Source organism: Hirundo rustica, chromosome 3 (genome assembly GCF_015227805.2).
Source record: "Hirundo rustica isolate bHirRus1 chromosome 3, bHirRus1.pri.v3, whole genome shotgun sequence".
Classification (NCBI taxonomy): Eukaryota; Metazoa; Chordata; class Aves; order Passeriformes; family Hirundinidae; genus Hirundo; species Hirundo rustica.
The window spans coordinates 21,143,202-21,167,218 of record NC_053452.1 but is presented as its reverse complement, the minus strand read 5'-3'; the positions used below and the strand labels follow the sequence as shown (position 1 = coordinate 21,167,218).

The window sequence follows — 24,017 nt, the reverse complement described above, 5'->3', positions numbered from 1 at the left end:
GTACCCTTTTGATTACCTTGTTAAAGTGAGTCATGATGGCATTATAGCAGTGCTCAGTATTTCTGCTGTAATTAAGAAACTGTCATATTTTTCATTAAAACACATTCTTTAAAATGCGACTTTTAACTTGGTCATTTCAATCAGGACCAGCCTGAAGTAGCATGTGCATGCAACATGCAACAAGATAAAGAATACGACATCTGAAATTTGTTTTTGCAAAAGGTAAAGTGCCCATTACATGCATAGTAATTTATCTATTTTATATAAACATTTCCTACATTTTAAATACAAAATAGTTTTCTCTTCTTATAATTGGTTTTTGCAGGTTTTTAACACTGCTCCAAACTGTAAACCACACTATGCAACACCAGAGTAAAAAGATTGCTTTGAAATAGAAATAAATGACTATTTACAAGACATACAAATATGAGATGTGAAGCAGAAATTGATGATTTTTTCCCAACATTCAAGACTTAGAGGTTTGTTATTAAAAAACAAACAAACAAGGAAACAAACAAACAAAAAACCCTAAAACATCTCAGGGATTTAACAGGAGATGATAAAAATCAAAAATCTTGTACAGAAGAGTCACTTAGAAAGGAATTGGGATAAACGCATATTCAGTGTATGGTATCTAAAATTTTGTAGCACCTATTGGTTTGATATGAGACTTAAACTAGATAATCTAAGACTGAAATTACTGCAAATATTCCCAGTGCATGTGTTTCAAGTAGTAACACTATCTGGCAAACAATGTTCTTTCTCTAGCAAAATTTTTGTTGCTGTTGCTATTTTATTATTATTTTCATTAAACTGGACCCAGTATTGGTAGGGCTATTTCCAAGAAAATGGATTAGTTTGTCTAAGAGGTCTTTATAAAAACTTGAGAGCACATTATTGCTGCAGTGAAATATGTTAGGGTGTCACATGAAACAGTTCTACCACTTAGGTAGTCAGAGGGGGCAGAAGGTCATGGAGAATGACCCGTTCTCACATGTGAACAGGATGACTGGAAAAATATTGCTTTCATGGAAGAAGTCATGCAAAAGAGTATTTAAAATGTACAACACCTCATACTTCAATTGTGGGAAGTAATCAATCTTTACTAGTATCATTTTTTTGCTGATTAATTAACTGCCTAGGTTCAACAATACACATATGGGATATATGAATATGGGAAAACAGAATATTTATCCTAGGAAAAAAGACAGAATATGACACTCTTGTATCAGTAATGTCAGTTCCTAACCATCCATGCCTATATTATCTCCCATTTTCTCCACTGCGATTCAACACATCTTTTCTTCACCTTTACAAATGACATTTTTGAAACTATAAAATGCTCTGTGCTGCTCAAACTTTCTTGCTTCAATAGTTTCTCAATGCTGTCCAAGTAAAGCTACATCCTTTGTTACTAATATACACAAACCTATTGTTATGTGACTTTGACTGCAGGCTGAGAACGGGCTATAAATTTAGAAATCAATATCCAACTCTATCAATATTCATTTTACTTTTTCAATACAAAATACAAAGGTGAAAGAGCAGTAAATAAGCTGGAGTACTGAAATAAATTGGGTGTTCTTGTCACAATTAATAAATGTTTAACCAATCACACTGCTTGCTACAGAAGTCTGTGGCTTTGTAAGGTGTCTGAAAGTAGCAGGTGCTACCCTTGTGAGACTCAAGCCCAAGGAAGGCGTTTTGTTACCTCCTTAGGATATCACCAGTCGTTCTCATCGGTACTACTGAACATAAAGGCATAAATGACCATTTTCAGCACTGTGCAGATTTTTACAAGAGTTAATTTACCAATGTATTTTTTCCCAAATGCAGATGAGAATTTAGAAAACACCCTTACCAACACATTGACTCAGATGAAACTTTGCAAATTTGCAGTCCATATAAAGAAAACACTTGCAGTAAATGAGTCATTTACAGAAAGCCTTTTAGGTTTCACTATGATATGAAATACGAACAAATTATTAGGAGAATGCTTTTTTCATTGCCAGCTTCTGTTCATGTGAACAACTTCCGTCCTTTTCTTCTTTCATGAAAGAAGTTCACAAATTCTCCTACATAAAATCAAGCTCATCTAGCCCCATATCTTAGCTAATTAAACTACCAAAAGAATAATCAAATAAGCAATCTCTTATTTTAATCCAAATTTCTCAAATGTACATTCATTCTAAAAGAAAACCCCGTTTCTTTCATAAAATCATACGGAACACTGACAATAAACAAGACCTGTGACAGATAAAAAATAATTTAGCTGTAGGAAGGTTAGCCTTTGAAAAAATTGCAATAATCTCTAGAATGCCATACATTACCTATACATAGGTACAAGCTTATTCATTGTTTACCAAAGGTTCTATTTGCTTAAAGCCTCACAAGAATGAAGTGTATATAAGCAACTTTTCTAAGTCCACAAAAAAAATTATCAATCCTAATCTCAACAGAATTGAAAAGATTACCTTGAACTTGAAAAGAAAAAAAGGCACATCAGTTAAAAGGTACCTCATACGATACCTTTATCCACCATTATGCTCTGTCGCTCTTGATACAAAGGCAAAATTTGGGGCAAAACAATTTCTAAAACTGAGAGTTCATGGACACATAACATTGAATGACCACATATTTGCCTTAGTAGCAAAATATTGGCTTTGCAAAGTTACGCAGAGGAGCCAGCTTGTAAAATGAAATTCTGAACGCTGAAAGTCCAAGGTAAAGCGAATAATAAAATTAATTTCACGATACTTGATAACCTCTCAGTACAAAATGACATCCTCTAGTACTTGAAAGTTGTGAAGTGAAAATCACCTTGTAGAAATAATTACATTATTCTCTCTTCAGCCATTAAGTATTTTTCTTTCTTGGTTCACATATGTTCAGAGTCTTAGAAGCTGACCCGTATATTCTTTTTTTTTTCATACTGCTGCCACTAAGGTGCCTTTATAACATTTTTAATAGTATTCCTGGTCTGTTTCTGCCACTGAGGTTTGAAACTAAGAAGTTTCAGGAGGGGGAATTCAGTTAGATTACAAGTATTAGGCTTATCTAAAGACATCTACTTGAAATATATTTGAAAATTCAATGTGTTGCAAATGTTGCTGCAGTAATTTATGTATGACTAGGACATGCAATCCAGATTTCTGTATTGAAAATATATATAAAGGCTTACATGGGCACACATACAACCTAATCCTTCCAGTATGCACATATATAATTAATACAACAATATGATGAGAGCCCTGTAAATCACTGCTAAGTATTGAAAAAGTCATTTCATAGCTGTGACATCAGCAAAATGCAACCAATGGTTGTGACCTCGCATCTGTAAAAATCTTTCAGAAATGTGCTTGCAAGTGCTTCCTGTTTAATCTCCAGCACTAATTTTAAAGCTGTGTTCCACAGCTTTATCACCACATTTTCGATTGTGTACCCAAGAATTCACATCCTAACTTCATTGTGCAGGGTATTTAGAGCATTCATATGCAGAAAACAAATATGTCTCAGGTCTCTTTCCTTGTAATGTCTGAAGAGACATAAGCAGTAATCTCTGCTGTCTCAGTATATGAAAAAAGATTTATTGTCTTTAAAGAAGTGCTGTGCTACAAAGGACTGGAAATTGGCAATGATTGTGGGAGAATGGAGAGAGCCTATTTATTTCTTAATCTTTATTAATAAATAGGGATAGAACATATCTGAAGTTGTATGGGAAGTTACTGAATTTATCAAGCTTTTCCCCAGGTCACTGACCTACTGCTTTGTATTTAGAGATTTAACATCTTGTGATTTGTGCTCTGTCCCAGGGAAATTGGTTACCTGTGGGTCCTGGCAGGGGAGCAGCTTTCCTTCTCCGCTTGATGTCTCCCATGCACAATGATCCTAAATGTACACTGGTTTGCCTGCAAGTAATTATAGGAGAAAACTATTAACAAAGGAAGAAAACTGCCACATAAATACACAGCCTGTATAATCTGAACCTATATCAAAACATTCTCAACCAAGATGAAGCTGCACAGTCAAGCCACCAATCTTGTTTATATCGAAACATAATTATGTTTGTTGACAAGTGCTCAGTATCTAAATGCAGCATCATAAATTGTTACTGGAATGAATAAATATAAATATAAAGGGAATGCTTTTTAATTTTCAAAACTGGCAATCTTTCTAGCTCGACATAAAACAAAAACACTGTTGCTCCTGACAGGAAAATAGTGAAGATTAATTATCTAAAGGGATCACAATGCTCTTTGTAGGTTATCAATTGGCTGGTAATGCTTGACTGTCAGAGCAGCATTTATTACATGGAAAATATTATCAATTTTTTTTAGTAAGATGAAGAATGAATGAGAAAACAAGAAACAGTAAACTCTTCAAAGGTGCAGGAAGTATCTTGTAGCATAACAATTTATCGTCTTCTAATTCACTGGCAAGTTGTGAGAACACCACGGAAGCACAGTATCTGGTAGGCTTCTTGAACAATTATGAGCTTGCATTTAGAGACTGGAAAATCGATGGAGATGCAGTGGATGGCAAACAAGCAAATTATTGCATTAAACCCAGCTATTAGAAGTCAGTACCACAAAAAACGGTAAATTTGGAATTTTCAAATTGACTTTTGGAATAGAAACTCCAAGGACAATTAAAGTTATTATTTTTCTTAAAGTAATGTACAATGCCTGCAGAATTGAATATATGTATCTGACTTTGTTTTTAAAGAACCAGAACAGAAGGCGGTTAAAAGTGCAGTAATTTCTGAACTGCACAATTTTAATATGTATCTATAAATATTACTGAGAAATGTGTTTCTCACCACATAAGTGTAGTGAATTTTGCTAAAGTTACAAGCTGAAAATTGCATCTGACAATCCACTGCAGCATAGTGACACTGTCACTCCTGGGACCTGGTTTCAGTGTGGATATAGGACTTACCCTTTATGGCATTTATAAACTTTTTAAAGCTGGGCTGCTTCTAAATGAATAACAAATGGTCATATACTGTTGAGAGACCTCAGATCTGCTCAATAATGTAAAAGAATGCCAACAATGCCTTGATGACTAAGATGACAATCCTCTGCATATTTCTTTTAAAAAGATACAGTAGATTAACAAGTACCACAGTGCTTGTATTTAAATAATAAAATATTCCAAGAAACTTATGTTTCACAGAGAAGTGCACTCTAGCTTCACCTAGTCAACCCTTATTTCTACACTTTTTTCCCTTTGTTTTAAGACACATTTTCCTTGCAATTCCTACATGAAATTCTCTCCTATTTTAATATCCAGAAACTCAACACAGTTGAACGATTAAACTAACAAGATGATAATCGTCAGTTCTGAATTTAGAAAGAAATCAAGAAGTGCAACCCTTTCATAACTGTTTGTACAAAAAAGAAAATGAATATATAAATACAATATGGGGAAACAATAATTAGAGAGAAGATATCTGAGATGCTTGATCACCGATGAAGATTAGTATTTAACACTGATATCAAATATGGAGAGTAAGTTATGTGATAAATTATGTATTCTACCATGTAAAACTCTTGTTCTCTGAATGAAAAAGGGAGAAAGCTTCCAGGAATACAAGTAGGATGGAAGATAAAAATTAATAAAGTCAGGCAATTGAACTTGAAGACCTGAGCCACAGCAGTAACAGTGAGCTGCATTTGAGTTATTTTACCAGAATTGATTATGTGTTACACTACATTGAGATATCTAGATTATTGATCTGTAAGATTATGGTACTGGGGTCTCCCCACTTTTCCTCCAGGCACAGGGAATGGAGTTGCAACAAATAACACTAAGTAAGGACTACTTTGTTATTGTTGTCACCCTTCATGTAGAACACAGCAGTTACTTTTTAATTTAAAATCAATGGACGTCTGAAAGGCAGCCTCGTTCCTTCAGCGTAAATGAATCATTTGCCTTTGCCGATCACAACAACCCCATCACCAGCCAAGGTGAGGGTGGGTATTTCTTTGTTGTAGTCAAAAATTCCCTACACTGCAAATAAATAACAATATGCTGGAGCACCAATTAAGCTTTGTCAAACCCAGTTTGATGGCCACTACCATCAAATGTTCAGCCAACTTGCGAGTGTAAAGCTGCATTTGCCTTTGCCAGGGCTTAACATTTGATATGCTCTGCCAGCATAAATCACAGCAAAACAAAAAGCTCCTATTTATGTATTTATTTAGAGAGGATCAGACAAGAACTATTACTGCTCTGGAACTGGCAGGTTAGACAAAAAGAAGCAGAGTTGTGAAGCTGCACAGTACATCTTGAAATGCCTCTAATGGGGGTATTATAAAGTAGGGAGAACTCTGACCCTCAGTCAGGCTAGGTTCAGCATTATGTTTCTTAGCATTAAATCAGAAGAGCATGGATTACAGAAAGGAAGAAAGCTATTTGCCTGCCTACTCTCTACTTACCCCTAGCTTGCTTCCAGCTATCATTTATAAATAGTGCTCTGGAGGGAAGCTAGGCATTTTATTAGGGAAAAAATAAAACTTGTTAAGACCACCTTGCCTGAAAACCTGGCTTTTGACGTGCTGGTGACAGGGACTGGAGCAAGCAGTGTCAAATGGAATAATTTTTAAGGAAAGACAACAGGAACTTGTCGCCTCATTGTATGCATTTACAAATAGAGGCTTTTCAGAGCATTAGGCCTAGTTAAAGCTGCCCTCTGGATAAAAAGTGTTCCCAAGCAGCCTCCGACAAGCTTGGGAGACAAACAGATGTGACTATGGTCCCTGGCGTTTGGCAAGAACACTCACTGTCAATAAGAAAAATATGAGCATGGACAGGGCATCAGCTGCACCATGGCTGAACAGGCCTGCAAGTGTCAGAGCAGCGGCAAAGTTGTGGCAGAGGGAAATAAGAGGGCTGCAAAAGCCAGGCTGGTGTGAACTTACACTAGCATGCCAAGAATTTGTTGTTGTTGTTGTTGTGTCATGCCTCAGCGTATTAAACAAAACACTGGAAAAGCTGCTGTCAATTTTTATTCATTTTTCATCCTGCACACAGTGTTTAGATTCTCCTTTCTATGTGGTAAATAAGAGTCTCAGAAATGAAGACAGACTGGGAAGGCAGCAATAACAAAAATAACAGAAAAAAACCCTATTGAAATAATAAATAAATACCCACAAAGTTTAGTTATCAAATCCCATAAATAAGCCCCACAGATTTGATACAGCAAACACTTTCATAGAAGCAATGACATGCAAAGCAATTCACGAGCATCTATGCATTTTTGTGAAGCGTTCCCTCTGATGGAAATTTTGCTATTTCCTCCTTAAACAGTGGCAGACTCTTTATAATTTCTTTTTCTCAAGGTAATTAAGGTAATTGCCCATACCATGTTACATGTCCAGAATTGTCTCTTTAGGCATCCCAAACATTTATATCTGTGCTTACACACACAATCTCTTCTTCCATAATTTTCATAGCTCCACAGGCAAATATTTGTGACTAATGCCTCTTCAGCAGTTACACACACTCACCTCTCCAAGACATTTGTAACAGGCCATGTCAGATTTTTATCTCATCTGACCTCTGCAGTCCACAGACTGGTTACATTCTCCAAATACACATCTTGTTCTGTGGGGGAATCTACAGCTAAGCTGCTTTAAATGCAATTGAGGACCCAGTGGGGTTCTTTACTCTTTCACCGCTGGTTTTCATCCTTGCCACTATCAGAGTTAAAAGTTCACCAGTCACTGAGAAGAGCAAGACAATAAAATGGCTGTAGGACAGCAGATACTCCTGAACATGTGTTCTGGTTCTCTGGTTTATTACCTGCTTCTGTACTCACTATGATCCCAGGAGTAAGAAAAAAACAAATCAAAATTTACTAATGAAGGCAGGTGTGGAGGAGTGTTTTTTGTTTAACAGTGTTTATCAAATTTCTGTACACTACCTTGGAAAACCTGATACAGCACATTATTATGCTATAATAACGTTTTCAAGAAGACTGATTGCTATTCCATAATTAGATGAATTGATAATGATCAATACATGCTTATCCATTAGAGTGCTCTTAACATCTCTCACCTGAGGAAGAAACACACAGTAAACAGTGACACCCCGTTCTGCCACAGTATCAGTGCATTCCTGCAGATGGCTGTAGAACTCTGCAAGTTTATCACCACTGAATGCTTCAGCTTGATGAAAGTTTATAAGTAAACTTCTTTCACAAGACATCACAAAAAGGAAAAAGTTAACTGGTTTGTATTTTAGAAGGGACCTCAGAGAATTATTTTGAAGCGGAAAACTAACTGAAACTGTCAATTCAATTAAAATGTGGATAAAAAATAGATATTCATATGGATATGATTGTAGAGAGAATGCAGTAGGGATGACTTCACTCACATTAAGCTTGAAATTTTCAGACAATTTCTTACAAACTGAAACGGGGCAAGAAGAATGTGAAGCAATGTTCACAGCAGCACTTAAGGATGAAGAAAACAGAACTCAATTGTGGAACCCAGAGAAACAAGCTAATAATATGATTTAAAAAAATAAAATGCGTGGAACAGCTCAATTTTGCAAAAATCAAAGAATACTCTGAGCAACCCTCCCATTATTTAAGTTCCTTTTACACAAAAATATCACATAAATTATTTTCCTTACACAGAATGGACCTGTGATACAGCCTATCTTGTTTTTACATGGCTTAAAATGCAGACACTGCTCTGTCTGGTGGCCAGTGGAACACATCCTTTAGTCCTGGAGTCTGGAGGAACTTTGACTCTTACTGATCTTTCCTATATTACCACAAGTAGTAGACAATGGCTTCAAGAGCATTGGAGTCAATGGAATAGTTTCTGTTAAGTTTACAAGTAAACACCATAAAGACCATATTATATATGTCTTTCTAAATGTCTCATAACACTAATAGCTAATTAAATTAAGACAAACATAAAATTCTACATTTCCCTTTGATTGAGTCTCCAGAAGTATGGATTAAATTAAAATGTATTACTCCAAATACAGGTACTAAACAACTGGGGCTGTAAATCTGGGAAGACTGTTCTATATTATCTAGGTATAATGAATACTTAATCTTTGCCTCTGGCATGGGTATCAATATAACCACAGAACGGATGCATGATGATTTCATAATATTACACTGAAATATGCAAGGCACATTTGTTTCTGAGTAAAAAAATAAGAAAAACAATGGATAAGGAAATTCATAAAGAAGGATATTCTCTTTGCGGTACACAGCTTGTCAAAACATGAATGCAGTCCCTGGTGTCTACTTGAACACCCAGAGAAAGGTGGTATGTGCAGCAATGCATGTGTCCCACGGACAAGTAGAGAGGGATGGTCATTTGTCCACCAGCCTTCTTTTGCTCTTTTGCTTTCTTGTAATTTTTCTCAGACAATGGTCGGGTCAAATCAGTGCCATGCTTGATTCCTCCTCATCCTTTACAAACAGTTAAGCTTTTCTTCAAACTTGTCTAAAGAATGACATCATCTATATAACAGATTGCTTCACCTACTTCTGCAAGTGTGAGAACCATTACATTAACCAGAAGAGCTATGCACTTTATTTCCCTTTTATTACATCTTAAAAAGATGTGATAAACCCATGCAACTCTATCAAACTCCTTCCACACAACGCCAATCTGTTCACAACATAACTTCAAGCATAAGGGTGACATACCGGTATTATTGAAGGTCCTGGTGCAATCCTGTTATGACTAGAAGACAATCTTTCCCTGGCCCATGAGATTACCTCATCACTTAATAAATACTATATCTTAACACACTCCTTGCTGTTATCTTCAGCAGCACTTTTGTCATTCAGACACGGTAGCTGTCCAAAATTTATCTGAACACCACAAATGGACACATTCAACTCCACAATGGTATAATCTTAGCGCACATGATGGAAAATAAACCCCTGCATTACTACGTACGATTTGATACCCATACTCAAGTCACTTAGGCACTTTATTTGTGAAAAGAGACCCTAAAAAAATAGTTCTGTAGTAGAGGCCTACTGCCCTCAGAAAGGATAATGCATTGTTTTTTCTTGGTTCTAATTAGTAATTTAAGCATATGTTCAGCATTTAACTCTAAATGTTTGCCTTTTCCCCAAGCTCTAAGACAGCTGTCCAAGATGTGAATGCCAGAAAACATTTAAATATCAACATCTGTTGAATTATGTTAATTTAGTGTAATATAATTGGGCATGAGTTGGAATTGATCAAAAGTATATGAATTACACAAAGGCAAATCCAAACTAATATCTTGGTGTACAAACAAGTCACCGAGGAACACTGAGGGAATAACCGCCCCCCAAAAAATTCTGCCAAGAATTAGATAGCAAGAACTTCCAGTTTTCGTCAACAAATGACATGATTTCACATTTTCAAAATAGGAAATTAATATTTATACTAACTCAGAATATAAATTTCATATTAATTTAGAATATTTCTAAGTATTTTTAATGGCAAGTTCCATTATTGCTTTGTGTGAAGAAATCCATAACAATAATGCTCATATGCGTGACACATAGTTTGAAAATAGGCTGCACTAATAAAATGTCATCCTGTTACAGGACAACATTGTTTCCCAAATTTTAAAGCAAATATTCTTTGGTTTCTTCTTCATCTTGCCACAACATTGTTGCTATTTGAGAGATATAGGCCTCAATCCAGCTCTGAAGTGATTTAGGGAACATCTTTATGACTTGAGCAGTAAATATGGATCTGAACAGATAGTTCAATGGAAGGACTTTTTAATGTACTCAGCCACACTATTTCTTCCAGGTATTTCTGGATACACATTTGTTTACCAAGAACAATATTCACTAAATAAGCTCAGTACGGAACAAATGTATTTTTTCAAAGATTTTAAAAGCCACATTTCGAAGTTCTGGATTACAATCATATAGAGTTAGGTTAAATTATTGAAAGCATTAGTGTTGTGTCCAAAATCTTTTAACATAAGTAAGGAATAAGAAGCAACACTAAAAATCCAAGTATATAATCGAGTAGCTCAAAAATGGAAGATAAAACATGAAAGTTTTATGTAATTTGAAGCAAACTATCAAAATTTTCTTCTAAACTCTTTCTCACTACACAAAGTCACAGTCTAAATAAAAGTCAGTGTGCTTATGCCTCAGAATTTTAGTTAAGGTGCACCAGGGGATACTGATTTACACATATGATATTCAGAGATCCTTTTGAGATTAGTAGGAACCTGCAAATTGCACAATTTAATGTGCAATAAAACTAGAAAAAGGGAAACCCTCCCTTCATGCATGGCTATTCATCTTTATCCTTACAATATCCAGATTTCAAGTGCCTGGGTGGAGAAACACAGAGAGACAAAACCAAATTTCTCGTGATAGGGGATACAATGGGACAGATGAGTGGTGAAAAACCAGAGTGCAAAACAACATCCTTCACTGCTGAACCACAGGTTAAACAGTTTGTGGAATGACAGTGCAAGTCCCTGTGCACAGCTCCTCCTCAGACCTCACACAGCAGGAAGGTTCTTCAGACCTCTGAAGCAAAAATTAACTTTATCCTTACGCCATTATTAAGATACGACAAACAAAGTTTGAGCTGTGTAGCACAAAAAAGAGAACAAGACACACTATCTAATGCACCTGAACGTGAGAAACAAGCACACCAAGTGGTAAAATTTGGTTACTTCAAAGTGAGAAATTTGCTATCAGTTCATTCAGGTGAAAAATTCAATCCAGACCGTACATCAGGAGGATCCAGAGGTACATAATTTCTAGAGGTTATCTGATTTTTCTTTTTATTTTGGATGTTTTTAAAATCAGGAAAACATAACTTCCTCTTAGTTAACATACTCCCATGTACCTGAAGTTCAATTTTAAATGACAAATTCTCAGTACCATTTAGCAGTTTATGTACCTTATTATAAAGTATATTAGATTCTAGTGCAAGAACAACAAAATTCAGCTTGTTGTTTTACATGAAAGATGGAAAAAAATCTACTCAGATCGCATGGAAAGATGTATTTGCCAAACAGAGCACAGTTCAAAATTTCTGCTATTTTTACAAAAGTTTTCATTATATGAGTCAAAAGGTGATACTTTCAAGGCATTAGGTGACTAATCAGAATTTGTTCAATAGATACTTTAAATCTATCCATGAACCACTACTGAGGCTCAAAGATTTCCATAAAATCAAAGCACCACACACTAGCTACATTTTGAAATAACAAGTAAACTCTTATTGCCCTGTCTTCCTCTCCCAAGTGAAAATCTTTCCAGCACCTTAAAAATGACGCCATGGTAGAGAAAACTCTACCTACATACCAAGGAATTGCCCTCTCCCAAAACAGCACCATCTTTTATCCTTTCCAGAGAAGAAAAATACCAAACTGATGGAATAATGTTGTCCCTGAGGGTGACAGCAAGGGAGGGGAGCAGTGTGTCCTCAAACATTCATATAATTTAATCTGGAACTGCAAATATTATTAAGCAGCAATCATAACAGCACAGTTACTGCTTCATGGCACTCCAAAGAGGAGATAAAACTGCTTAGTTGTTAATTTCTAATGATGTAAACACATTTGGATTTTAATGCTGTATCTGAATCTCCTGCATTATTAGCTCTGGGGTTACAAGACATTAACTTACTACCTTTAATAATTTTACACTTGAATTAAAAGGCATGTTTAAATATGACTTTATTTTAAAGTATTTTTGTTGGGAATATGTGTTCATGTGATGGCAGAAGCAAATCACCTAATAAAACAGCTATGCATTCCTTTGCTTTTCTGCAGTCTAAGTCTGTGCACGTGTTCGTGTATAATTTCCAAAAACCAGCTGAATTTACCTCTTCTGGTATTGTTATTTCATTCCGCAAAAGCCACATTAAACAATTACAGTTCTTGTAATTAACCAGTAGTCTAATGTACAGTTTTCTTATCCCAATCCATTAACAGCTGCTCAAAAAATGTAGTAATTAATGGTTTCATTTATTTTTGGCAAACCTGCACCTCGACAAATAGTTTTGTATCTGTTGCAAATTAGGACTCTTTCCCAAACAACAGATGACACAATGGGAAAGAGGGAGCAGGCAGAATCCTTGCACATCTTTGTCTCTTTAGAAGATCAAATAAAGAGCAGCTGTAATGTTATTTGTCACATCTGTGTAAAAAAGTACCATGCTCTGTATCATCAGATGAACGAGTGCTGTACAAATGCACAGATAGGGTTTATCCTTTAAAACCAGGAAAGACAGAAAGTTGCAATTTTAACCAAAACAATGACATACTTTTGAAAAGCTTTCCTCAGGTTTGCTGTCATTTTTTCTCTTACAAACTTTTCTTAAAATACTAATTCACAGAGAACACAGTTATATGAAGTGAAAACACATGAGTCATCCTCTCTAATCAGCACAAGGCACAAATTTAAACTGGACTGAGAACAGTTAGGGAAAGCGAGGGTTGCAAAAAACACAGGGAATTTCAAGTCTGTGTTGTTCACCATGGCAGGAGAAGACTTCAAAACTTCTGGCCAGCTCAGGTGATCACTGGAGGACTGGCACACGTTGATTAAATTCTTAACACAGCCTCAGTTAGGTAGCTGAAACCTGACATGTAAAATTCTACTCCACCCTGAAACCACTTTCATGAGTATGACTTAGCCTTCTTTCAAGCCAGGACTGAATGGCATAGGAACTAAAAGTAGTTTTGGTTTTTTTCCTCTTCTAAAGGTCTCTGGGGGAGCATTGGTATGTGGAAAGCAAATACAGAATTATCAAGATTCAACCCCAAAAAATTACTAAGTGATAAAAAATTTAGGTGCTATTTTCCTTTCAGTTTCTCATTTCAGGCATGTATCAAATTATAGTTACAATACAGTAAGAAAAAGAAATATGTAGCTGAAATAACTCATGGTACTTAATAGAAGCACACTGTGAAAGAAGTACAACACAAGATCTCTATGTAAAGGAAATAATTACACGAGAGCAACTTATTCCAAGTCCATAGTTTTCCTAACCTGCAATTCTCTTGCATCCAGATTACAGCATAAATTACCTGGTTATGGCATCGACTGTATGACCAAAGGCAAAATATTAAGCTGGTTAACTGTTCTGGTTATTCTGTCAAATGAGGACAAAGGTACTTCCCCTCTTCATAAGGGTATTGTGGGGATAAGTACATTATGTATTTAAAGACAGGGAAATAGTTGTGTGATGGAGGTCCCCCCCCCCATAGTTAACAATGCAATCACATGTTCAAAATCATGTTACAGCAGTTCAGCAAAACATCCTTCAACACTGTCCCCATTGCTGATCAAAGGAATCTCTTAGCCATGGGGAATCTCCTTTAGGTATTTTTTTTTGGTAAAATTTTAAGGAAGTGACTTAAGAAAACGTATTTTACCTCATGAGGGAAGCAGGCAAAGAGCCCAGGATCAGCTCTGGCAGTTCAGCTGCCAAGCAGCAACTTGTTAACTCCCCATAACTCAATCATGTGCAATTGTTTGCCCACAGCCTCGGGCTACAGACAGACATTTGGTCTGCTAACAACTGCGCCAGATGAAGACATTACTATCCCAAGCTATTTGTTATCACACATCTGCTGGAGATTATCATCTCCACAGCTCTGTTGGAGGAAGAAATCATGTGAGCACGCCTTAATATGGTTTGTACAAAACCAGCCAATTTAATTTAAATAGGTGAGTTGAGCTAACCGGGCTGGTTTTGCCCAGAGCATATTAAAAAATTCAGAAAAACCCCTTCTTTACTGGCAAAAGAATAGGGGGTGAAAACAAGCAGCTGGAAGAATTATCTATCACCTTAAAGCAGTGTGGCTGATCTGGGGAGGAGGCTGTTCCCATCCTAATGCAGACAGATAATGTAAACAGAGAATTTTTTGAGGCTCTACAGAAGGAAATGCAGCTTTTAAAAGAGTATTTTTTAGTACTGTTAATAATTTAAATAATGAATGGGAAAACTATGTATTTGCAGATTAGATCTTACCCGTATAGTGGCATAAATAGACAGATGTACTGAATTGTATTAGTGTAATATAATCTATCCTGGTTCTAAGTTTTGTGGTGCAGGACTGTCCCCCTCCTTAATATCTGGTCCATCAGTAGCCATATCAACAGCTCTCTACAATCTGATTATCTTGCCACTAGTGAAAGTTCACATTAGTTAGTACAGGATTAGATAATTATCATTAATTTTGACAGAAGAAAGCTAAGACATTAAACCCAGCACAGTAAAGCTCATCCCAGACAGTATGATTCCACCACAATGAGAGCTGCAGACCACTGCCATGCTTAGAGCTCCACACCTTTGTGATGTATTTACAGTGTAAATTATTCCATCAGTCACTGATCTAATGTAATAAAGGTATTTACATATTGTCTACATGCTGAGACAAGAATTGCGTTCACTCATCCAAAAGGGGTAAGAAAAGTCAAGGCAAACATAGAAAAATGTTTCAGATACCTGAAAACTATACAGAAAAGACCCAGAGAAATTCAGTCTTGCAAAAAAAACCAGATTAGATTGTATCCTGGATAAGTACAATAATTTTATAGAATGTCCAAAACTTGTCCACTGTTGCTGTTCTCTCACTGCATTTAGTAACAAAAAGCAAGGCAATGTAAGGTCACAACCACTACTTTTCGTGCGCATCTTTTTAAGGGGATTACTCATCTGAGTTAGCTTGAAGTGTCCACGTATTTTTATTATATGCCTTATAAACAAGACTGCATGCTTTGAGATTCTAAGACAGCAGATGGCCTATTAAAAATACGTTTTTTGTTGTAGTTTGAAATTTTTTTAAATGACTTCAAGTTTCTATGGTAGAACAAAGACAATGCTGGTTTTCTGAAAGAGCACAAGTAATTATTTTGAAATAACATGACTCATTTGGATGAACCTGGACTGTGGCTTTATGTACATTGTAACACACTGTAGTATTAGTTTAGGTAAGTTCTACTTGAACAATACAGATTTTTTTGAAAATGCTAATTTTCAGTCTTGGATTTGCCACCCTTCACTTCTATACAAACTTGCCACATGTTTATTGGGATAAGAGTCTATTCAGGTACTGTTGACTGGACATGAAGAGAGGTTGAAGACCACTTCAGGTTTTCAATGCCATTTTACAAATCTCTACTCTAACTGCTTGTGCAGGTAAACACCAGTTCCCAAGAGCTTCACTGGTCAGGACAACAAACACATAAGTTACGACTCTGAATTCCTCAAACCCCGTTTTACTTTGCTACAGCATAAATAAGATCCTAAAATGACTCTGAATATAATCTGTTTCTTACTTCTCATTTTATACTCACTTTAAAATCCCAGGTTTTGTGAGTGGCCTGATAGTAAGAGTGCATTTATGGTGAAAAATCTGTCATTCTAAAATTCAGAGTGAAAATATCATTTAACAAGTAAACTCGCCAGAAAATCGATGCAGAATTTTTCAGAATTTTAATATAAAAGGTTTGGTAGACAAAGAAAATCAAAATTTCTATAGATGAATGACTGACACTTCTGTAATCTATGTTTGAGAGCATGTAACCAGAACTAATATACGATATAGATTCTTATTTAATACGCATATTTTAAAAAAAATAATATTGGTCTCCTTTTCCAGGTAATCAGCAAAATGAGTACCTAAGAATATTAAAAACTTTGGTCTGGGTGACCACATATATACTTAAAGTCAACTGTCTAATAGAAAATTGTCTCAAGTGGTACCATAGAATTTCATGCTGATATAAATTTACTAGAACTTTCTGAAGAAAGTAATCTGATAGCACACTGCCATTTTTGCAGGGCAACATAAAAATTGTGTAAGGTGTGCATAGCAAGAGAAACATTTCTGTAGTTTCTCATTTGATAAAAAGCTAGAATTTAAATAATTATTTGGTAGAATAGATTCAGCAGGTGACTTGTACATAAAAAAACCTCTCTAGAAACAGACTCCTAGATCAGTAGGCTCAGTCTTGAATTTTTTGTCTTTTGAGGGGAAGGAAAGAAGATGGAGAATAGAATTAGATTTGTTTTTATTAAGTCTTCACAATGAAATATTTATTGTCAAAATATAAGAACGATTAAAGTGTTATAGTGTTTGAGTTATCTTCTTGATTTCAGATACGCACAATGTAATTTTAGGTGTTTCCAGCGCTTAACTTACATGCCAGAAGCACAAACCTTCCTTTGGCGTCCGTTTAATTCTGACGTTCTGAAGAGATTAACTTTGGTAAGTGCAGTTGCATAGTCACCAAAAAAGGTTTAATACTCATATATAATGCAAAGATTATGCCATGCAAAAAAATCCTTAAAAGTAAGGCACAAAAAACCCCAGAAGACCTTTGAAAATACCCGAAAAGAATAGTGTAATTTTATATAAAAGATTTGAGGAATTAACCAATTAATAAGCCGTTTAAGTATGAAACATAATGTTTCATAAACATTAACTTACCTGCTGGCTGTTTTTACAGAGCTGTTCTTCTTGTGTCCCCTCTCCGAGCGGTTGTCTCGCAAGAGCTGAAGCTGTTAAAAAAACCCAAACATGTTCAGGAGAGTCACACAAACAAAGCCTTTATTTGCTTTTTAGAATTTTTATCCAGGCAGTGCAGTTATTTCCTCTCTTGAGTAATCTGCCAATAGCTTTCACCCATGACTTTTGAGATGAACAGTAACAGAATTTTACAACAGTAGTTAATATGTAAAAAAAAATATATATATATACTCACTAATTTAAAATGGCTAAATAATTGAAAATGTAAGAATTAAACCATTTTCAAAGCCTAACAGAAAGCTGTGCAATTCATGATTTCACAAATAACGTATGTGTAAAATTTTATAATTTTCACAATTTCAATTTATCATTACAAGTGGAGGACACGTAATTTACAAAAAACTACTCAGGTTAGCACTTGTGTCTAAGTAGTTATGAAACAGCTATAAACTCTTCTAAGCCCCAGGAGCTTTATTAATTTGCAAGCTGCAGAATCAACAAAACCACAGTATTAAAGCTTCCTGTACTAGTGAGAAAGTAGGAGTAGTGAAGGATTTGTTTAACTGAAATGGTGCCTCAACTTCTGAAAAAAGCTGTCATTAATTTTTATTTTTAGACAAGTAAGACTTTTCGTTCAGATTATCTCCAACACTCAAAAGACTATTTCCAGCATTACGATGTTTGTCAGATGAGTCACGGAGCACTAAGTAAAAAACAACCACCAGAATGCTATACTAAAGAAAATAAAACTGGACAGTATAAATCCCCACAAATGTTGCTTGAAATGCCTCACATACTGAAGAAAAAATAAAATTAAAAACTGTTTAGAAATAAAATAGAGGTAAATGGACCTAATATTCATGGCAAAACCACTTAAAAATGCTGTGGAAATGATCAACTTTAAGACTCGGCCAACCACGCCTTAATGAGCACGTACTCCAAAAAATGCCACCAGTCTGAAAAACTGAACAATTTTTCCCCAACTCTCTACAGCTTCCCTCTTGTACAAGGAATGCTTCTTGTCATTTCAACTATCTAGCTCTCAGATGCAGTAAAATAGTTTATTACACAAATAAATTTAGTGAGAATTTCATTGGTTGTCAAAATGACATTACACAATCACACTCATTTCTCCTTAGAAAGAAGCTCAAACCCATTAAGCACCAGGAACATCTATAATTTGTGACATTAGCTTTACATCACAATTCCTTAGTAATCTGTAAGTTACAAATTCAGTTAACTTCCGATAAGCTCTGAAAACACAGCTCTCAGGAAAGATGAAAAAACCCACGTAAAATACAAAATTAACTCAAATTTACTATGATCTGAGAAAAATTGATTAATTCATTCTCTACCAGCTAAGCAGACATTTCTCATCTTCTAGGCTGAAATACAGTGCTGGCACATATGATGTGCATTAAGGTACTTCTCATTGTGGAAATTTCCTTTTTTTCTGGCTTAGAATCTTTTAAGGAAGTAAATGGTACAACTTCAATCAACCCTGTTACATAAGATGATCAATATTGCAAAAAAGGTTTTTAAAAATTGCCCAAACTTACAGTAATCTAATTCTTTCTTAGGGGTTTATTCCACTAGGAAATTTATTTCAAAATAATGAATTATATAAAGCTGTCTGCTTGGAAGTTAAGTGTCAGCTTATTGTAACATGTTGGAATATCCCAATTTACAGCTAAAATTACTACGTTTTATCTACTCTGGCAGTTTTGGATAAACAGTATTGCTTGGTCTGGAGGTTCAGAAGAAAGGGGAGAGAACAGGAAAGATTTAAACTATGACTTACTGGACCTACAAGTATTCATGATGGATCCTAAAATGAACCTTCTAAAGACTCTACAAATTTTATTTCCTTTTGAAGTTTCAAATCTATTTACATTTGCAAAAGTACCAGCTAAGTGGCACAGATCAAAGGAAATCAACTGTTATATTGATTTTTTCTAACGTAAAGAAATGGAACATTTGTGTTAAATTTCAATGCATTGATGATATATTCAGCTACTTTTACTGAATAGTTGAAGTTAACGATACATTTTTGAAATGAGACCAGATTTATTTTCACATTTTATAGTCTTGGGCAGTAAGTTCTGCTAAGATCATACTACAATGCATAAAGACAGGGATTCCTCCATGTCTGAAGACAAACTAAAAACCTAAGTGCCGGGCTACTAATCAAATATTAAATATGGCTTCACATTCCTGCAACCACATCTCTAGGCTTGGATCTCCCAGGGGCTGCACTCCAGGGGCTCAGCTGACAAACTAGTAAGATATTTTCACCAATATCTGCACCACAAGGGAGATTTAACAGCTCCTTTTTTACTGTTGTAGTCATTGTAACCAAAGAAATGCAGAAAAATGAACTTGAAGATCTTCCTGTAGAAGCCCCCACTCGTGTAACTGGTTCTGTACTGCTTGATTTTGGGAGCAAAATGTTTTGCTTTCCAGCATTTTGAGAAAGGCAATATTTGGAGATACCACATTTGACAAAATGATTTAAAAAAAAAAATCAGAATTTTCATTTGAACATTAAATCTCAAGAATACTTAAGTGAAATTAAGTGACTAATTAAAGAGTTTCAATTAAGAGAATTTTGGAAATGCACTGCTGTTAACGTATTTGCTTACAAGAAGATATAAAAATTATACCTGCTTTGTTTACAATTTCTTAAAATATTAGCCCACTACCTTTGGAGCAGAGGTAGTTAAAGTTCTTTTATACATCTCAAGTAAACTGTACTTGATCAAAGCAGTTCTTACCTGGCTATGTTCCTTTCTAGCCCCAGGACTAAACCAGTGACTGTGGGAGAAAAAGAAAAGGCAGGTTTAACAATATAACTAACAAAGCACATGCTGTCATATGACCAGTCTGTGCGTGCTTTTGGGTATTTTATTGCCTGCCAGGAAAACACAGCCTTTGGCAATGGGTTTGTTTTAATGGGGTATTTTCATTGAACTCTCTAAGTCTGTAACAGCTCTGAAAGAATGCATCACAGATTTCACTTCTGAGTAGCTGCTGGCTTTATAGGTAATTATATTTTGTCAAACAAGCGAAAATAATACGTAAATGATGGTACTTTAATATACTACAATGCACATGCCATAAATTAGAGTAATTTCATATTTAGTACTGAAGTGGTACTTATTAATGATTACAGCTGAAAAGACTTTAAAGTATTTTGGACTACCTGATAGCCTTTAATGTATTATTTCACAAACTGAGGTGAGAGTTTCAATCTAAAGTAAAATGGCAACTCTGAAAACCCAGTGGCTTTGTATCTCCACACAACTGCAAAATTGTGACTTTTGGCAGCCTTATTTCACACAGATGGAAATTCGGAGTGAGATTTTGACACACAGGGATGTCACAACGTGCCTTCTCTCTCAACAGCAGTAAAAGCATGATAGCTCGGGTTCACATACACACTGTGGTCACAAAGAACTGAATTACCATCTGAATGGAGCTGTAGCAAGCATTGTACAAATCTGCACACTCATGAAAGGAAAAGAAGAAAGAAAAAGTAGAACATATTTCTAGGGAAAAAGTATATCAAAGTCATTTGAATGCAGCTCATATTAAGATATGAAAAGCCCTTCTGAAAGAATAAGAACTTTTTTAATGGGAAAGTGATATATCACACTGATTTTTACCTTTCTGCCCATTCCCTTAATTACAGTATTATTTGTTTGCTTGTTTCTTTTACAATAAGCAAAAGCAAAGCCCATAAAGTAACAGCTGAATTACTTAATGGTAGAAATAACTTATGAAATCAAAACCTCTTGAATCTGCACACACATTATCAAGCTATGAGATGAAACAGAGGTGGAATGGTGCTGAGGAACTGTGGATGATGCATCTAGTAGCAGAAGACATAAATGTATCTCCAAATACACTATTTCCTCATCATGGGTGTCTATGTTTTGGAGTTTTGATTTGAAATATAAAGGAAAATGTAATCTTAAGTATTCAAAACATGTAACCAATAAATAATGCCATTAAGTGTTGTCAGCTGAAGAGAATAAGAGTTTACAGTAATGACACACTAGAGTAACTAAACAAAGTGAATTACAATCCCTATTTACAGGTGTCTAAACAATAAATTCAATATCTTTTTTGTGAAAATTATGATAAGCTTCTTCTTCACACGATACATCACACGAAAGACTCAAAGATGTGATGCTTATGTATTTTCATACATCCCATTTTTGCTGTCCAGCTTCAAACAAGTTTGTATTTTAGGAAAGGATACTTAGAAAGTACTAAAAACACATTTACAAAGCACTGAATTTCATGTTTCCTTAAGAAACAAAAAATGAAATAAAAAGGATTGTAAGTACTCTTATTAAATAAAGACCACCATGTAACTGAGCTGAGACTCTCATCATGTGTTTGTGCAGTTGTAAAACGTGGCTTTGGGGCAGAGCTACCATTGTAAAGCAAACAAAAACAAAAAAGTTGTAACTCCCATCACTGATACTCACTCATGGTGAAGAGAATCCTGGGACAAGTGAACTGTTTTCCTGCTACTGCCTGGTCCTGGAGTTATCTAATGGAAACATCAAGGAAAAAAGAAATCTCTGAGTAAGGGGCAACATATGGACAAAATGATTGCTTATTAAGAAAATACATCACAAACATTAAATACAAAATAGAGACAGTATACTAGACACAGTAAAGATAATTAGCAATATTTGCAACTTTTAAGTAAAGTCTGAGTGCAGAAAATGCTATATGTGATACAGGAAAATCCTTTATGTGCAATTCTGTTTGGATGTCAGACACAAAGACATTAACAGATTTCAAGGACCTAAATTACCTTTCTGTCAAGTCCATGAAGTACCTTACCTCCAAAAAAGGAAAGTTAGATGTTTTGAAAATCATAGGCAATATACTGTCTTTATTTATGGCTCATATGGTAATACATTTACTAAAGAAACCCCTCCCAACACAAAGCTTTTGAAACTCAAGTTGACATGGGATAAAAAGCAAAGGTAAAATAATTTTTACCAAACTATACTGTAGTCCTTGTCTAGTGCTTTATACATACTCAAACCTAAAGTACACGATATCCTCAATGGAAGAATGATCTTCAGAATGCTCAAGAGCACGTGCAGGCTTTTGCAGATGATGGCATTCTGATATTGCTCAAGAACGGATTCAAACAGCTTTGCTTTTATTTTTGCAAAATGCTTAGTTCACGTGCATATGTAGATAGGTAAAAGCAGAAGAATAAGAGAGAACTCATGATACACATGCTCAAGGAACTAGAGCAGCAGACAAACGATTCCTGATGGAAAGAATTAAGGGACAAACTTCATTCCTTGGAGATAATTTTATAGTCGGGAGATAACCAGAGGTGGAATGAAGTCAGATGTTCTTCCAGTTTTGACAGGAGACCACAAAAACTCAATGGTAATACATTTATATGGCTCAAGCTTGCCAAAAGTACATAAGCTGGAGATTCATGGATAAATGCAGCCCTCTCATTATTTGCAGAACAATGAGCTCAACTCTTAAAGTAAAACCTCCCTATTAATCTGGTGTCGTAATGGAGAAAAGGCAGGGCAGAGCTCCAAGTCTGGAAGAATTTCAAAGAATGCTCACTGAATAATTTGAGAGCTCCACACGGTTAAAATATTTGACAAAAATCTGCTTCTTTGACCTGAAGAATGATGTCACTCCGGCTGAATTGAAAAACAATAAAGTGCTGTCACTTTTCTGGCCAATACCTTGCCCCTGAAAAATATCTATGCAAAAATACAAATCATAGTAGAGGAAATCATGGCAGCTACATGGGAGAACAGCACCTACTGCTTTATTCCCAGTTGTGATTTACTGTTTTACTAGACAGATCAAGGCCTTACACAGCCACAGGATGACAATAAAGCATTGACCAAACCCTACTGCTTCAATGTTGTAGTTCATCTAATAATAAAACTGAGAAATGGCCATTCACAAAGACAGACCTGGAAATACAAGCCAGTATTTTAATATGTAATTTCCAAATGTTAAGATTAATAACTAAACTGTTACTTTAAAACTACAGGTAAGCATGCAGCTCAGCTCTTGAGAGTTATATCCTGCATTAATCTCAAAATGAGGTTTTCATGCTATTCCAGTGGGTATCCCTGGAATACAGTAATCCATTTTCTACACTGTGGCTATAAGAAAAGCGGACTGTGCCTATGTCATGCTTTGTTAGAGGTTCATGATCACATTATCTCATGGTGGACCTGACACTTTTATTCAGTTTACAGTATGTTCTGTGTACAGGCAACTTATTTCCTTTGCCAGGGCTGCTGACAGCCTTTTCCACACTATATTAATCTTGTTTACAGACTTTATCTTGGTACAAATATCAGAAAACCGAACTTTTTATCTCAGGGAGAAAATAAACAACATGTTGACAGAAGCAAAAGCTATTTTCTAGACTAAAATTGGTTGTTTACCTGCAACCATACTTATGGAAACAAGTTTAAGTTTCCAGCTTACTCAAAATACATAAT

General features: G+C 35.4%; 1 protein-coding gene across 1 annotated transcript in view; it reads right to left on the bottom strand.

The window, feature by feature from the left end:
* Window positions 1-24,017, bottom strand: part of GPATCH2 (G-patch domain containing 2) — a 119,168-nt gene that overhangs the window by 11,968 nt on the left and 83,183 nt on the right. Inside the window, exons 6-9 of the mRNA XM_040059946.2 lie at window positions 21,993-22,057; window positions 20,271-20,310; window positions 17,458-17,528; window positions 3,826-3,908 (exon numbers count right to left, since the gene is read on the bottom strand). Of these exons, the coding sequence (XP_039915880.1) occupies window positions 3,826-3,908; window positions 17,458-17,528; window positions 20,271-20,310; window positions 21,993-22,057 (259 nt within the window). The remainder of the gene's footprint in view (window positions 1-3,825; window positions 3,909-17,457; window positions 17,529-20,270; window positions 20,311-21,992; window positions 22,058-24,017) is intronic.